This window comes from Cibotium barometz, chromosome 20 (genome assembly GCF_041138505.1).
Source record: "Cibotium barometz isolate CiBa-2024 chromosome 20, ASM4113850v1, whole genome shotgun sequence".
Taxonomy (NCBI): domain Eukaryota; kingdom Viridiplantae; phylum Streptophyta; class Polypodiopsida; order Cyatheales; family Cibotiaceae; genus Cibotium; species Cibotium barometz.
In genome coordinates, this window is record NC_141065.1 from 32,256,451 (window position 1) to 32,273,500 (window position 17,050).

Sequence of the window (17,050 nt, forward strand, 5' to 3'; positions counted from 1 at the left end):
CTGCTTATGTATTTGGAATCTTTGACTTCGTCTGGAAGATTGCAGGGCTTGAAATTACCCTCTGGGAAACATTTTATTGCGCAAGCTTATGCAGATGATTCTCTCTTTATGCCTCGCAATCACCAAGATGATGTGGAACAAATTATGCACACTCTTCATTTGTTTGGATTAGCAACAGGCCTCAAAGTGAATTTTCGTAAATCCAAACTATTGGCTCTGACTGAGTATGATTGGCATAAGCTGCTTTGGCCAGGCGAACTTGTTCCTCCGAACATTATAGTTCGTCATTTGGGTTATCCGCTGGGTTGGACTGTGTCGGCTACACGGAAATTGGATTGGGTAGCCGAGCGCTTGCACTCCAAGTTACATTATTGGAAGTTGTCCACTTGGCCGCTTCATGTGCGTCTTAGAATTGTGCAATGCATTCTTGTAGCTTATGTGCAGTTTTATCTACCTTTGCTATATTGGTCTCAATCCCGCTTGAAGTCCCTTATGTCAAGTATATTGGCGCATTTCTGGCGCACTTCATCTCGTGGAAAAGGCCTCAGATTGTTATCCATGGACAAGTTATGCTCTCCTAAGCGCCTTGGAGGCCTGAATATTTTGGATTTGAGACGTCATGTTTTGGCTAGGAAAGCTATGCTTTTGCCGGTTTTGTTGGATCAGCAGCAACCCTGGACTCTCATGGTGTCCCATTTGTGTCGGCATATTGTCACGCCATTCTATGGTCATTGGCAACCCACATACTGGGATCTTATATGTGGAAAACTTGAAGGACACATTCCGGGATGTCCTTTCACTTCTTCTCTCATTATTGATTGGAAGGAAGTTACTTCACATATGACATGGCATGGTTCCCGATCTTTGATGGGCAATTCCCTGCGGCTAGAGAGTTTGCATTGGAGTCGTGTATTTTCTTCCACTTTGGTTGACCGTTCACCTCGTCAGGCATATTTTCTATCTCAAAAAGGAATTTGTCAGATACATCAGGTGGTGGATGACACTGGTCAGGTTCTTTCCTTCTCTGTTGCGGCGGATCGTTTTCAATTGGGATCCCATTATTCTCATCTTTGGACAGAAATTCAGCGGATGATTGCTGATATTTCTCCTTTACCTCGCTTGAATGTGGATTCCCGTCTATCTGATTGGAATCTTGGAACCACTGCTATGGAATGTATTTCAGCTGGGACAGTTTATGCCCTCTTGCAATCGGATGCATGGATAGTCAGACATGGTAATCAGCTATGGTCTCTCTCCAAATCTTCAATGTGGTGGAAACGTACATTGTTTCGCATTTGGAAAAGTCATCTGCCTCTTAAAGAACGCCTGTTCTTGTGGCGCTGTTTGGTTGGTGCTCTTCCTGTTGGTAGCTTGTTACATGCACGTCATATTGCGCCTTCACGTTGTGTCCGATGTAAAGCTACTGAGGAGACTGTCCCACATTTACTATGGGGTTGTGTATGCTCCAGATCGTTCATTCGCCAGGTCTCGACTGCTCTTCGCCTTCGTTTCCCTTCGGGCATTTTTCACAGATGCTTTTGGCTTTTTGGGGTGTTACAAGCATCGCAGTCTCAGTTTGCAGTATTTTTCAGCTGGGTCCGATTCTGGGTCTTTTGGACCATGTGGCATGTTCGGAATAACCTCATGTTCCAAGCCAATGACATTGTTCCCTTCCATTACTTCAAGTTCTCGCTTGGTCACGCGCTTCATTTTGCTTATGATGCTGGGGACATCACTCTTGATGCTTATAGGATTTACTTTGATTGCTTCTAGGTGGTGGAGCCTATAGTTACTCTTCTTTTTCTGGGTTTTCCTCGCTTACAGGTTTCCCACTTGTAAATAATAAGTGTGATCTTTTTGGTGGGTTTTCCTCGTTTTGAGGTTTCCCACCTGTAATTAATGACATTAAGCTTTACAAAAAAAAAAGTGTGTGTGTGTGTTTTTCTTCCCTTCATGGCGCAATCTATAGCTACTTATTGTAGACGAGATTCATTTGTTGAGCCCAAATGTAGACAATTACAATCTGAGTTGCAGGTTCTTCACTGTGACAATCCGGAATTGCAGCAGTATTGTGACACTCTTGAGGAAGGATTTGCGGAAATTCGACAAGCATGCATTGCCTTTTTTGGCTGAATCATTGGTTAAGGTTGTATGCCCTCCTAGATCTTATGGTAGTGTAAACAGATTCTGTGTCCTTTGGGACATAGATAAACATACCCCATGACACGGTAGCAATGTGTCATGTGCATGTACGTGGACATGCTTTTTCGAGGGCTAATCCTTGAAGGGCAACACCTGAAGATCAGATTGAGAACCAGATATAGGAGCTCTTCAACTTTATTGGCATGGAAAGATGTGGTGGAAGGACCAAGAGGCTGTCGGCCAGTACTGTAGGGGTGTATTCCTGTGGGCTACATCAAGATGGATTTTTGGGTCCAAGGACTTGGCTGACAACAGGTCGGCCAGTCCACCCATATTCTGACGGCCTATGTAAAGGCACACTTTTCTCATGGTAGATTCATTCACTCCTCTGGAGAGTAGAATCACTAGACTAGGACTCTTTTGGGTCAAGAACCTTTTTGATGGGGCAGCCAAAGGCTTGCCATGCCTGTACACCTTTTTGTACTATATGAATATATTGAAACTCACCTATTTCACTCTTGGGGTTATCTTGATGATTTGTCCCGACACCTCCGGGCTCATTTTCTGGGGAGGCATTTCGGGCGAATGTTTTGACTTTTTGGTTGCCTTTCTCCTTCACTACTAGCTTATACAGACTTCCTTGACTGAGATTCTGGGCATTGTGGACTATCTACCATGCTCGGAATCAGCTGCTCTTCTCTGGAGCTTCTGTTCAGCTCTTTGTTTACCTACAGAGATCCCTTTTTCAATCCATCCAAGATTCTCATGAAATCAGAGGGCTTTCCTTTCGTGTTTTTCCACTGTTTCTGAACTAAGTAGTAGCTGCCCCACTCTGGGACAACTATGAATGTACATTGTTTTTTCTAATGAGACAGTGGTTTCACAAAAAAAAAAGGTGTGCGGGCGTGCACGTTTATGTTTATTCAAATCTTTATGTGCTAGTAAGTTTTTATGTTCCCCCCTTCAGTTTTTAGGAGCCAAGCATGCAAACCTTCTTTTCTGTAGCTTTTCTTCTTTACCAATTAGATTTTTAACACTTTAGGCATATTTGAATGTATAATTCCTGTTGCAGGTTGCCAATTTTAACAGTACTGAAGATGATGCAACATTCTGGAGCCGTTTGATCCAACCTGAGGCAATTTCACAAGCGGAAGTAAGCTAGTTGTCCAATTCCCGTCAGTTTTACAGTTTCTTTTTCCCTTGAAGAGGGATGTTAAAGGTTTATGTGACAGCTTTGTTCAGAGTATTTAGTCCTTGGAAGCAATTCCTTGAGTTCCTGCTTTCGAACTGCAGGGAATATCAAAAGAGTATGCATTAAGATCAATGCTTTTGTACAAAAGCATGACTGATTTTGACTGTCACAATCCTGTACTTCTGCATGATTGATTTAGCTGTTGCAATCATGTACTTCTGCATGGTTCTCAACTTATACACACTGACAAGCTAACTATAGATAATGATGGTGTATATTCCTACACAGTTGGATAGTTGCACACTCTGACTTGGCTATTTTCTTGCCATTAGCAGGAGGCCCTTGCCCCACGGGCAGCAAGGAATCTTAAAAGTTATGCAGAGGACCACCATTCAGAAAGGCCTTTGAAGAGGAGGAAGACTACCGGAGATACAAAAGAATGCCCAGCAAAGCGGTATGCTAAAGGTCCAGATGTTGTGCCTGCACCTGCTCCAAAGGTTGGAGGGGCAGCTGCTCGTGTATCAGATTGGCAAGGTGGGAGCCTTTTGAAGAAGGAGGCTAATGCATTCATTCGCGCGGTAAGGTTGCATTTCCATCTCAGTTCATACGAGACCTTAAAACAAAAAATCTGCATTTATGGAAAAAGGACCTGTTGCAGTTGCTTTTTTCTCCCACTCTATTCTTAGAATAGAACGATTCTTTGTTGTTTCTGTTTTTGCACGTACCATTTCCTGGACTTTCAGTTGGCGTTGTAAAATCCTGTCATAGGGTTTTACACCAGATGTATTTGAAAGAGTAAAATCTAGGTGTTATGGTCAACATCTCACATATTTATGCTGTCGGATGTAATTTTTTGTATCACGTTGAATTGCTGGAAAAGTCGCAAGAAATTGACTTTTTTTGACACTAATGAGGTGGTGATGTGTGCTTTCTGGCCTTGTGGACTGTGTTCTGTGTCTCAAGAATGGTGCTTACTGTTGTAAGCTGGATTATGAAGCTTAATGACGTACTGGAGCTATGAACCAGATTGAGAAAAGGTTTCTCAGTGCTGGCTCTCAGTGCCTGTTGCAAAGTGGCTCCACTGTAAGGACTACAGTGCTTTCTTAAGTGGATGTCGAGAGGGGCTAAGAATCAGTCAGATTTCTTAAGGATAGGATGGTGGGGATTCAAGGATTTAGTGTGGTGGATGCTTGGATATTCCAAGCCCCTTAAGTTTTTTATCTACATGCAAGGCGTTTAATGCAATAGAAATTGCATGGAAAATTTGTTTACCACCGTGAGTGTAATTTGGGAAAAAAATCCGTTGTTCTTTCAAGGAGCACTTGAAGCACTATCAATAGCATAATAGCTGAAGGATGCTGTAGATATTTGGAAACTTGCAGAATTTCCAAGCACTTTCAATGGCATAATATCTGAAGGACATTCTGTAAATTCGGAAACTTGTAGAACTTGGGTAGCATTTTCTGGCATGCAAAATTGTTGCTTAGTCCATTTCATCTTCATTTGTTTCTTTGATCTTTTTAGGAGACGTGGACACACCAGGTCTCTCAGACCACAGTTCATTTTTGGAATGTATCACTTTCTTGGTGATTTTTATGCTTCTCCCTTCATGTCATACCCACTGCAAACAGTTGGCACATGTATTGTGACTACTGAAAGACTAGCAACACGTGTGTAAGAGATGGTTAACCTGTCAGTCACCATGCATGGCATGGGAATCGGGATCAGGGCTGGTGGATGTTATTTCCAGACAACTTTAACCACAGTGTGTCTCATATGTTAGTTTAGCTGTTAGCTTAGCCCTCCCAGGTGATTTTCTTTATTTCTGCTCCCCCACCTTCTTATCATACCCAACACCAACACAAGGGAAATGTTTCGTGATTGAAACTGGCAATCTGCATACTACTGACAGTTATCATGTCAGTAAGGCGAATGACCTGTGACAGGGATTGGGTTCACCTACAAGGCTGGTCAAAGTTGATATTCTCCTATGTAATCGTGCTGTACACCCCAGGTTGATGGATCTAGGTGTGGCATGCAGTTCCATGTCCTAGGTAAGTTGCAGTTGATTACGGCATTTCATTCCTGAGTTTCTTTTTGTATGCATAGAAACACACCAGGAATTCATTAAATTTTTCATATAAGATTTCCTTTCATAGGCTGTTCGTGTGTGCATGCACGCCTGTGGCATGGGATTGTGGAGTTGGAAGGGCATGAACTTATGGTTCCTCCAGGGATGAGCATTGCCATGTGTTAAAATACCGACTGTATATGCAGACTGCCATGCGTGTTAGAATGTTGACTATCTTGTATTAGTAATTTTGATTGCTAAAAGGACGACTCTTTATTTTTTTCTGGAAAACTAAATTGCAGCATTTCAAGGAGCAAGGCCGCTTTTTTGCACTATTCAAAGTTGTTGATCCCACCAGCTTTCTACATGACATTGTCTTTTTCTTGATATGAATCCTCCTTTGTATACAAGTTGCATGGGGACCACATCTGATTTTATAATTGAGGATGCCCTATACCATAGCATGCCTTTTTTTAAATTTTTAAATTTTTTTTTTCAAAAAGATCCTTTCATTAGTTATGTAAAAACACCCGTAAGGCTACAAAAGATCCTCTCCTGCCCATGAGAAAACAGAGCAGAGATCCAAGCAAGGCAGCTAGGGAGACTCTCCCTAGGTGCAGAGAAATACAAATATCAGTACACAGACTGAGGGGCTATATCATACAATAGGAGGGGGGAAAAGCCAAACAGGTGGCCTGTAGTGCCAGTGGGGGGAGCCCGCATGTAGGGTATAGAAGGGGCAGCTACGCCAAGTGGCGTGGAAGGTTTGGTGTCGCAAGATCGCCTCATCCGAGTCGCCCCGGATGCGGTCATACTATCCTCGCAGAGTGTGGATCAACTCCTGCCAAATCCGCCGAATAGTCTCTGCTGGTGGCTCCAGTCTCCCCTGAAAGGCCTTGAAACACTGGGCTCTCCAGGTGAACCATATGGTGAGGCTGTTGAGGAGCTCCCATCGTAGATCCCTCTCCTGTGTCTAGCCGGCGGACGAGAAATCCGGTGAAGGAACCAGGCGAGGCTGGCCCCTAATGAATCTGATGGCCTGGCTGTCCTGCTCCGTCTCATAGCCCATAGCAGGCCCTGACGAAGTCGACCAAGCAGCGGCACCCCACGTATACATACCCTCTGGAGAGAGGGGGGCCAGAATGCGCAGCATCTGCAGCCAAATCTGCTGCGCATGGGGACAGTCCCATAGGCAATGTCTCTGTGTCTCCATAGGGTGGCCGCATCGGACGCAGGCCGCCGGAAGACCGTTGTAGACAAGCCAGGTGCCAACTGCAGAGCCCCTGTGGGCGACCAGCCACTGGAAAGTCGAGATCCTGCGTGCCTGTCGATTGGTCCAAAAATCCTCCAGGAACTCCTGTGAGAGTCCCTGTAGCCGCCAATGCTCCAATGCAACTGGAGAGACCATCCTCCTCGCTGTCAAAATATGTCGTCCCAACCGAACAGTATACTGGAAAAAGGTGATCTCTGTGGCCTCGAGGGATGCATAAGGATCATGCCACTCGTACTCGCCAGGGTTCCACTGGAGCTGGGCCAAAGGGCGCGCTGCATAAGCCCATATGCGCCAATCAGAGTCCACATCTGCAGGGTCTGGGTCAATCTGCCACTTCCGAGAAGCGGCGGCCACTACTCGTATCCTCTTAAAAATGCACTCTGCAACCAAAGGCGACTCCATCTTCACTCTCTGGAGTCTCCCTCATCCTGGATCTCATAGTAGAGGCATCTACCATCCTCAGTGCAAGCTCTGACAGCAATCAGGATCTCCAACTGTGTAAAGGCTCCCATCCACCGTGGGGCCACTGGCTCGAGAGGCGTGAACCACTCCTCTGTGAGTGCCTCCTGAATGTCATCCCTCATAATCAGTCCCCCTCTGAAGTTACTCAGCCTCTCCACCTGGATCTCCTCTGGGAGACTGCAGAAGGCCTGCTAGTCTCCAAAACTACGTGCTGGGCCTGCCGCCAATGGTCCCCAGGCTAGACGAGGCCAAGAACCCAGCATATGACCCTGCTCTGTGCGAACCTCTGGGCTCCAGATGAGCGGCTGTCTGGCCCGCTCCTCATCACAAGGAGGAGGTCTCTGAGAGAGTCTCGGTCTCAGCAACTCCCAAGCTCGCAGGATGCTCAAGGCAAATCTGTCCTCCCATCCTCTACTGAGGCTTGTCCTCCTCATCTCTATGAAGATCCATCGTATCTCCGGTGCCCAAGTGCCCCCTGCTGGAGGAGCTCGAGCTTGCAGCCGCTGCAAAAGCAGCTCTTTCCAAGGCTCAGCGCTTGGAAGCAGTCCCCGAACAATAAGTTTCCCCAATAAGGCCCTACTCTGATCAGCTGGATCTATAATGCCCAAGCCCCCTTGGGCCAGCGGAAGTGTAATAATTGCCCAAGCGACCTTAGCCCGAGCTGACTGACCGTCCCGCCCAGACCAAAGAAAGTTCATGATCAGCCTCTGTACCTGGCTGATGCAAGAGCTCGAGAAGATCCAACAAGACGTGTGATGTACCACATGGTCGCTAAAAGCACCTGATTCGCCACCACCACCCTCCCAGCCAAGGATAGCCAAGCTGTACTCCAATACAAAAGTGGAATATAGAGCCGCCACTCCTCGAATCCAAACTGGCTCAAAGCCCAGGCGAAGCATCGTGCCCTCTAAGAAACTCCAATCGACTCGATCGTATGCCTTCTCAAAATCGAGAAGCATCACGACCAGGTCCTCACCGAGAAATCTAGCTCGGGCCGCTCCCAGAAGGTGAAAATGTTGTCAAGGATACTACGCTCGTTGACGAATCCTGTCTGGGTAGCATGAATCAACTCCCCCAGGAAGGGCTGGATCCTCAAACTCAAGGCCTTTGCTAAGACCTTGTAGACAGTATAGAGGATCGTAATAGGTCTCCAATGCCGAATATCATATGACACTCCCTCCCCCTTGGGGATAAGAAAGATCAAGCCCTCTGAAAAGCTCTGTAGCATCACCCCAGTGTCCAAAACATACTGAAAGCCCCTTCGAAGGCCTGGCCCCAAAAGGTCCCAATAGCATAAAAAAGGCAGGCGTCAATCCGTCCTCCCCAGGGCAACTGTGGTGCGGAAGGACTCTCAAGGCCTCAGCAAGCTCAACCTCTGAAAAAGGCTCACCCATAACTGTACGCATACGATCTGTGACCCTCCTCTGCACATGGGCCCACACAGTCTATCTGCAAGCATCCCGACCCTCAGTGGCTGGCTCCGTTGAAAGCAGGTCTCTATAGAACTCAGTGGCAATGGCTCTGATCTCCTCAGGCTCAGTGGCTACCGATCCGTCCTGCCTCCTGAGCTGGCAATGCATCCGTAACCTGGGTCCAGAACTCTGCTCTGGCACTAGCATGGTTGGGCGCATAGACATTGAGCACGCCAAAGAGCGCATCATGCATCCTCACAATGACATATTGTGCTCTACCAGGCACAATGATCCCACGATCCACAATGGCCTGCTGCCATACATCTGCAATGACCATACATACTCCTCCCTGCCCACCCAAGGGGCCAAACCCTGCAGACCAAAAGGTGTCCCATCTACCAGGTATCACCGAACCGTATCTCCGGATCCTGCTCTCACCCAAATGGTGCTCCTGCATCATCAAAATGTCAATACTGCCCCCAACCAGGCATCTCTGAAGCTCCTGCCTCAAGCAACCACGGTAACGTATATAGTGTGCGCCGCCAAGGTCCTGTACTTTCCATGAGATGATCCTCATGGATGACCTGCTGAGGTGGATGCTGTCTCAGCCGTACGGCGGGCCTTCGCAAGCGGCTTGGATGGAGAATAGTCCCCATCCGAGCGGCTACGAATCTGCCCACCCGGTGTGCTGCAAGAATCTCGGACCAGGCGCCAGTGGCTGTGTCCCATGGCGACTGTCTCCCACTCAGACAGAGCAACCCCTATGCGAACCACCAAATGTCGAATCCCGGAGGCATCAACACTCCCGGGATCAAAGAAAAAATGAGCCAACTCCCATAGTCGGCCTATCACATCTATCACCTCCAGATCGCTCACATGGTGGGAAAACTCAACTGCCTGAGTCTTCAAAGTGCTAAGAGCGAGATCCATAGTCCACTCCCGGTCGCTAGGGCCACAGAGAGGGAATGAGAAGGCCACCGCTGAATCAAGTGCCTCCTCCCCTCGGGCTGGAAGCATCACTACATGCACTCTTATGGGTGCTGGCTCATGGGGGCCGTCCGCTCCAAAAAGCTGTGTGAAGGAATAATGAAAAGCCTCCGAGCGCTGTCTAGTGTCGAGACGACTCAGCCGACTGCGGATAGAGGATATCCGTGAAGCCCGAATCGGCATGGTAAGTCTCCTCTGCGGTGCTCGAGCAAGGTCGGTGCTCAGTGTCCGCCGGACTGCAGGTGAGCGCCAGGGAACTGCCAGGGCCTCCCGAGGAGCGAGGCGAGCGCGGGGGGGTGCCCGGGGGGGGGGGAAGAAGGGGGGGGAGAAGGAGCTGCTGCCAAAACCGGAGCGGGGACGGGAGGAGGCGAAGGTGGAAGCGAGGCGGGAGGGGGGGACGGGGGGTGGGGGCGAAGGAGGGGGTGCTGGCATCTCCTGGTCCTTAGTCGACGCTGGGGTCTCCTCCTGTAGGGGAGCAAAGCTGTTCCTCACGGGAACCCAGTGATGCTGAGACTGTGGCTGTTGCTGCATCGGTCTCTGGGCGTGCTGCTGGGGCTGTCTCCCTCGACGGCGCCCCTGACCAGGCTGCCACTCCGAGGTCTCTGTGGGCTGAGCAGGTGTCCCGGAGGGTGCCTGCCGAGCCGCATCTGCGGGCGGGCCATCGGGGGCCTGTTGCTGCGGTGAAGGTCTGGGTCTCCTGCGAGGGCAGGCCTTGGCCAGGTGGCCGACTTGCCTGCAATTAAAGCACTGGGTTCGGGAGCCCCGAAAACTCCACTCTCTGATCAATCTATCCCCCCCCTATCCTAGGTAGCTGAATGACCTTCGGAAGGGAGGAGATGTCAGGAACCAAAACTCTGACCGAAGGTAGTCCAGCTGCTCTGGCCACCATTGAAGTTGCTGTGGGGCCAGCCTCAAGCACCGAACCCACCAATGCTCCTAGCCTAGAAAGGAGCGGGAGGTACTCATGGCGGAGCCCAGGGAAGCAAACTGTAACATGGAAAAGGCGCTCTCCCTGCTCGGCCGCTGCTGGGTCAAAGCCATGCTGCCAAGGTCTGAAGAATGCCCGAGCGCCCTTGATGTCAAGGGGACTCATGGCAAGGACCTTGGCCACGCTCTAGGCTGTGTCGAACTCGATCTGGTTGTGTCCACGGCCCAGTATAGCTGAACGTCCAGGATCTTGCCCACATCTGCAAGAAGGCGGGCCTGGAGAAGATCCCGGATCTCCCCTCTGCTGGGGCGAGTGCCGACTATACGGCAGATGGTGGAATGTGCCTGGAGGCGTTCCACCTCTGCGGTGAGGCTCGCTTCCTCTTCTGGCGAAAGAGAAAGCCTGATGGGGGTATCCTCAGGGGCGGGCGAGGGGGCTGCGGGAGAGTCCCTCTGAGGTGGGGCGGGAGGAGCCTCCATCAGAGTCTGAAGCTATGTCGAAGGCAGAGCGAATGCGGAGAGTCCTACAAGAACTGAGCTGCACACAAAGGGCGGAGGGGGAAGGCGGAAGGCAAAAAACCCCAGGGGACGAAAAAAAACACAGAAAGAAGGGGAGGGGGGATAAGGCGGCGAGGACAGAAAAAAAATCCGGGGGGGGGGGGGGGGGGGGGGGGGGGGGGGGGGAGCAGCGTGCAGAGGGGGGGGTGTGGGGGAAGAGAGGGCGACGGCTGGCGGAGGGGGGGCGGGGCGCTGATGAAGGGAGGGGGGCGCGAAGGCGAGGAGCAGGGGGCGGGCGCGCTGGGGCGCGCAAGAAAGCTAGGCGGAGGGGGGGGAGCTTGCGTGAGGGCAGGCGGGGGGTCGCAGAGTGATCTGTCACCTTTTTTTAATTTTGTTCAATCATTGAATAAATGTATACTAGAGGTACTTGACATACACACAGGTATATCAAAACCAATTATTGGTATGGAATGTGCAGGTTAAAAAGTTTGGTGATAAAAGTAAAATGGACATCATTGCTGCAGAGATGGGAGGACTTTTTGAAGGTTCCCATCGTCGTGCACAGCTGCAACTGTTGGAGGACCTTGTAAGAGGGTGCGAAGAAGCTATCCAGAATTCAATTTATGATGGAAAGGTTGTAAGTATTTGCAAGGACATGTGTAGATGTTTCATGACTCTGGCAGTGGTCTGGTGCTGATCCGAATGTTTGTGTGCACAGGCAGCCATTCTAGATTTCTTCGGAGTAGCTGTGAAAGCACAAGAGACACTTGACAGGATTAAAGAGCTCACATTTTTGGCAAAGCGTGTAAACAGACACCCAGATGCGGTTGCTCACTTTAGATTGAAAACTCATCCCAAAAATCCATCGTGGTCAAAATTATGTGGCTGGAGTCAAGGTACCTATACGTATTCTGTAAGATGTATATGTATTTGTCAGCTTTTGTTCTAATAATTAATGGGGTTGTTGGTAGGTCCTTTATCTGGATACTCACTTTCTGTAAGATGTATTGGTTCACTTACAGTTGATGATGCGAGAATTTTGCTGGGGGTCCATTACCATGGATATGGAAGCTGGGAGAAAATCAGGAATGATCCAAGGCTCGGGCTTTTGCACAAAATTGCTCCAGCTGGTGTTCCTGCTGGTGAAACTTATTTACCACGAGCTCCAAACTTGGATGCCCGAGTCAATGCACTTCTACGCAAAGTATATTTTAGTGCACACTAGCATATTAAGTGTTTTATTTTCTATGCTTGACACTTCAACAACCATTTGCAAACACATAACATGAACAAGTTTGCAATTGCACTTACATTATCACTTGGCTTCTGCCTGGAAAGATGAGCACAGTGTAACAATCTTTGAACAATGCAGGAAGCGGAATCTGAAATTGTACCTAATAGGTCAGTGACTGCAGCAAGGCCAGTCAAAGAAAAGTTTGCACTAAAACGGGAGCGAGATGAAAACGCAAAGCCTTCACATATGGACTTATTGGAGAAAAATGGCAAGCCAGGCAATCAGAGAATCAAGAAAAGCATGCTTGCTCAGCCTTCCAAAAGGGATCAGTCAATCAAGCGGCAGAAAGTTGAGGCCTCTGCTAAGGAAGAGGGTGAAATTTCAGACACTGAAGAGCCTCGCTATAAAGAAAAGATGGACCAAGGAGCAAGAGAGGAACGGTGGAGAGAATGGTGTGAGACCAATATGCAGGATCATCTGCAGACACTTAAACGGCTAGAAAAGCTTCAGCGAACTAGTTCAGATCTGCCCAAAGATGAGGTGAGATCTCCTCTTAAACTGCTACATTTAAACCTGTGATTATTTCAAACCACTTTTGGTTCCATTTTTTGGCTGCATTGATAACATGCTGTATATGAAGTCGATCAGCTGTCTCTCTGAAGCATGGATGCATTCACAGCCGCTGTTCTCAATGCTTAGTGGCTGTGAATTTCCAGGGATGGCATCAATCAGTTGAGTTGAGACTTGATGAACACTACCAAATCTTGTACTTAAAACTCAGTGTGTACAGTCCTCGAACTAAGCATATCTTTAGGAATTGTATCAAAAGATGTCTAGTTAGTCCTTGGAGGGAAGAGGCTTACTCAACTCATTTTTTAAGTCGATACTGATGATGTGATGTTTTGGGCTGGAGCAGGTGCTCAAACGTGTGAAGAAGTATTTAAAGCTTCTTGGTAGGAAGATAGAGCTCATCTTACAGGACCATGAGGGTGCCAAAAATATATCCAGTAAGCAATTTTTAAAATAAGATTAGCAGGCTGCTTTTTGAAAGCCTTGTGAGAGTGGATGTAAAACACCAAATATTAGCATGCGAGGATATAATACAATGTTATTTATTTTGAACTTCTGAAGTCCCCTCTTTTATTGCAGGAATTGAAACAAGACTTTGGAACTATGTAGCAAAATTTTCAAACCTGTCTGGGGAACGTTTGACAGGTATTTATAAAAAACTAAAAGAAGAAGACCTACAGGATCGAGCGGTGTCTGCAAATATGAATTCTGCTCCGTTACATGGTGGAAGGGATGTTGACTCCAGTGGAGGGGGTTTTTATCAGGAGGATGGGCCCAATGGCAGGAGATCTCAAAAACCTCCTGATGGAGAAGCTTCCACTTGGGATTCTGAGAAGGGTCGATGGGTCACAGAAGCATGGAAGCGTGGGCTGAGAAGTAATAATGTATCGTCTAAAGAGGTTGCAAGCCAGGGAAATGTGTACTGCAGGAGAAGGGAGGGTCAGGCTGGAGCCTCTGAAGGACGGGATACATTGATAGGTGGAGGTAGGGCTCAGGATGGTTATTTGCAGGCAAATGGTATTCGAGGTCAAGATTTCAGGGAAGTCTTACCGCGAGCTGGTACTTGGGGACAAGCTGACAGAAATTCCAAGTGGGGTGGAAATGAATGGGGTCCAAATTTTGGTGATGGGTATGACAGACGAGGTGGTGAGTGGAATAGAAGGGCTCTGACACATTTTGGGTACCCCTTTAATGGACAACCAGATTTTGGTGCAGCCAGGCCTGGGCTACCCATTGGTTTTTTCCCAATGAACACAGTGAGTGCCCACATGTTTCCAAACGAGGGGGAGAGACATCGATAGCATTCCTCTTTGAGTCCAATAATCTCTCCAGTCACGTCTCAGCTTGCATAGCACCACCTTAAATCAGTGTAAATTGAGAAGGCGAGATCTGCCTATTGCAGATCCAATTTCAGAAGCTTACTGAAAGGATCGTTTTTTTGGGGGGGAGAAATTCTCTTTCAATGGAATTTGTCCTATTTACTGTTACGGCAGTTTTCAGATGCATTTTGTATCTCAGAAATTGTAGAAATTGTTATCAATTGGCATCTCAGAGAAGAGTTTGCTTGTTTCATTGAGCTTCTTAAATTTGATGTCCCTAGATGGGAATCGTCTCCAATCTCTACAAGTCACCAAATCTTCTTGAACCAGAGAGCAAGCAGGACACAGCATCAATATGAAGATCATCAATTACGCTGGGTGTCTGAAAGCCTGGCTTGTGGATGCGGCACCAGGTAGTTGCAGTTGATAACAAAAAGCTAGGCTGGATGTTGGCATCAGCTCAGAGCTTTCCATGTGAGGGTGCTGAAAGAACCTTGCTCCATGAAAGGTTTAAGTATGCAGAAATATATTCACAAATTGTACAGGGGTACTGTTGAGATGAACCGGGCATGAATAGTTGGTCTGGGTATCTCATTGGCTGTAGGCAACTGAGTGGTACTCTTTTGTATCAAATTTTGAAAGCTGAGTTGGTAAACTCAAGACATCCCACTTGAGTGGCTATGCAGAGCGAGTTTCTCCTTGTACATAAATACCCACTTGCAATGCAATTCTTGTTATAGTGGAAGGCATTCCTGTGTATATTCTAAGGTCTCTTCGAAAGTTTTTTTTCAGCTTCTCTTTAGTTCCTACTTCGGAGCATTCTTTCAGGGAAGTCTTTGTTGCTGAAGCCAAGGTGTTTTAGTGGAAGGCATTCCTGTATTTATTCAAAGAACGTGTCCTGACTTTCTTATGTTTGGATTAGTTCCCACTTCGAAGGATTATTTCAGGCAAGGCAAAACTGTAAATCTTTTTTTTCTGCAAAGCTACAGTAAACTGGTCGAGGAAATTCTGTGATACAAAGATCTCCAGGGCAGAGAAGTCTCAAAGCTAGTTAGTTTTTTAAATAAAAATATCAACCTTACGTCTCAGCCTTGTTTCTGCTACTGTCCTGAATCCACATGTAAGTGCAACCGACGTGCCTAGTTTGCAAGGCTGCAATATCCCACACATAGCAAGGTACCCGAATTTCTAGTATCGATATTGTGAAAACAATGGCCATGAGGAAAGTGTTTGCTACACCAGGTTTAGGGATTAAAACAGGAAAAGATAAAATTCTCAACCAAGATTGAGCAATTATAGAATGGATCCTCCACAAGGAGAGAGATAATGAAGCTACTAAGATCTAGGGGAGGTATTGTCCCCTTGTCTTGTTTGTTACTCCATCCTTGTGATTGCCTCAGGAACAAAAGCTTCAACTAGATGAATAGGTGGTTAAAAAGATGAATGTCGACGTGCCACCTTTAGCTCCTTCCACTTTGGAAATGAGACGAGAAGAAATTTAAGGAGAAGATCTAGAACACCACGTGTTGAAGGCGAGGGTACCATATACTGAGTGCGAGGTGTTTTAGAAAGTTGAGTAAGATACCCTTTTTAAAGATTGTAGAGGATACCATTTTTTTTAATAGACAAATAGAGGAGAGGATACATGAAGTCGACATAGTGACGGTTTCTAGAGATGAGGGAGTTATTGTGAGGTGGAAATACTATCCAAGGCCCCTTCGTGCCTTGGGGGTATGCTAGCCCGTGGCAAGGAAATTGCATCTATATGGGGATGAGGTGCAAGGGAGTGGCAAAGCACGGACCCATGTTAGGCACACTAGAACGCACTCACGCGTCGAGTAGGCACGTTAGGCCTCCCGTGTTGCCATGGGGGTTCGTAGGTGCCGAGTGCCCCAGGGGATGTCCTCCCCACCTTGACGGCGATCGAGCTGAAACGTGGAAACGGGATCGGAAACGGCGGACCGGCGATTTGGTGAGCGGTGTCGTGTCGGCGGGCAGAGACGTGGTCGGGCCGGTGGATCATGGATGGAAGGCAAGTCCTGAGCCTAGGCAGTGGGAGCCGGGCCGGGCCGCAAGAAAAATCCGCGAGACGCGCTCGATGGGCTGGTGGAGCAGTGTCATGAAGCTGGTTTGTGGAAGGCCGCCCCGTGGCTAGATGTCATAGGCCCGCTCCGCCCGGGCTTGTGACACTTGGTATTAGAGCATGGTTCGTTTTGGAAGTCTATGTGACTCGCGTGATGCTAGGATGGCAAGAATGGCAAGAATGGCGGAAATGTCAAAAATGGTTGAGTACATGTGACGGCCACGAGCCGAACTACACAAAAGTTGGTGACTGAGATTTGAGCATCAAGATGAATGAATTTGCCCATGGTTGCTTATACCTATCTCGAGCAGTGGGAAGCAAGGCCGAGGATGGTGTGGTTGGTTGAACCCCATCGGAACCCTGAGCTGCGCAGTTCTCGACGGGGGCACGAACGATGGAATTTGGGAACATGCTATATATGAAAAATGATCAGTTTTCCGAGGGGATCGCAACTGCGCGGTCCGTTTGAAGAAATTCCAAAGTTGGCGGACATGCCATGAGGCCAGTGGGGATAGTTGGGTTCCATGTGAGGTAAGTTTTTCGGGTGCAAGTCCAGCTAAAGATGTTGGCACATGAGTTGAGCAGAGAAGCATGCAACTGGATCCTTGTGGGGCTGTCAGCACTTCAAACAAAGAAGAGCAGTGGGCTCGGGATCTTTCAGAGTTACCACCAAGGGAAGGCCATGCTTTGAAGAAAACGACGAGGCATGCAATGAGATAAAGTGGCATTTTATAGACCGGCAGCACCTCGGATGGGGATCGTGGGTTGGTAGCCACTAAGGAAAGAAGAAAACAAAGGACCCACGCAGGTAGAAGGTTATGGAGCCGGGTTTTCTTATGCTAAGAAACTAGATGCGACGGAATGGGATGTCGTGTTGGTG

The 17,050-nt window shown here is 48.0% G+C and overlaps 1 protein-coding gene across 5 annotated transcripts in view; it reads left to right on the top strand.

Moving 5' to 3' along the window:
• Positions 1-14,832, top strand: part of LOC147627793 (protein CHROMATIN REMODELING 5-like) — a 109,517-nt gene extending 94,685 nt beyond the window's left edge. For 2 of the 5 annotated variants that reach the window (XM_086814766.1, XM_086814767.1), the window contains exons 24-31: positions 3,215-3,295; positions 3,667-3,912; positions 11,443-11,601; positions 11,683-11,860; positions 11,987-12,168; positions 12,337-12,738; positions 13,115-13,205; positions 13,348-14,832. In XM_086814766.1, coding sequence (XP_086670892.1) covers positions 3,215-3,295; positions 3,667-3,912; positions 11,443-11,601; positions 11,683-11,860; positions 11,987-12,168; positions 12,337-12,738; positions 13,115-13,205; positions 13,348-14,069 — 2,061 coding nt within the window. In that variant the 3' untranslated portion in view covers positions 14,070-14,832. The remainder of the gene's footprint in view (positions 1-3,214; positions 3,296-3,666; positions 3,913-11,442; positions 11,602-11,682; positions 11,861-11,986; positions 12,169-12,336; positions 12,739-13,114; positions 13,206-13,347) is intronic. The other 3 variants (XM_086814769.1, XM_086814768.1, XM_086814771.1) reach the window with 3 other exon arrangements.
• Positions 14,833-17,050: the final 2,218 nt, after the last annotated feature.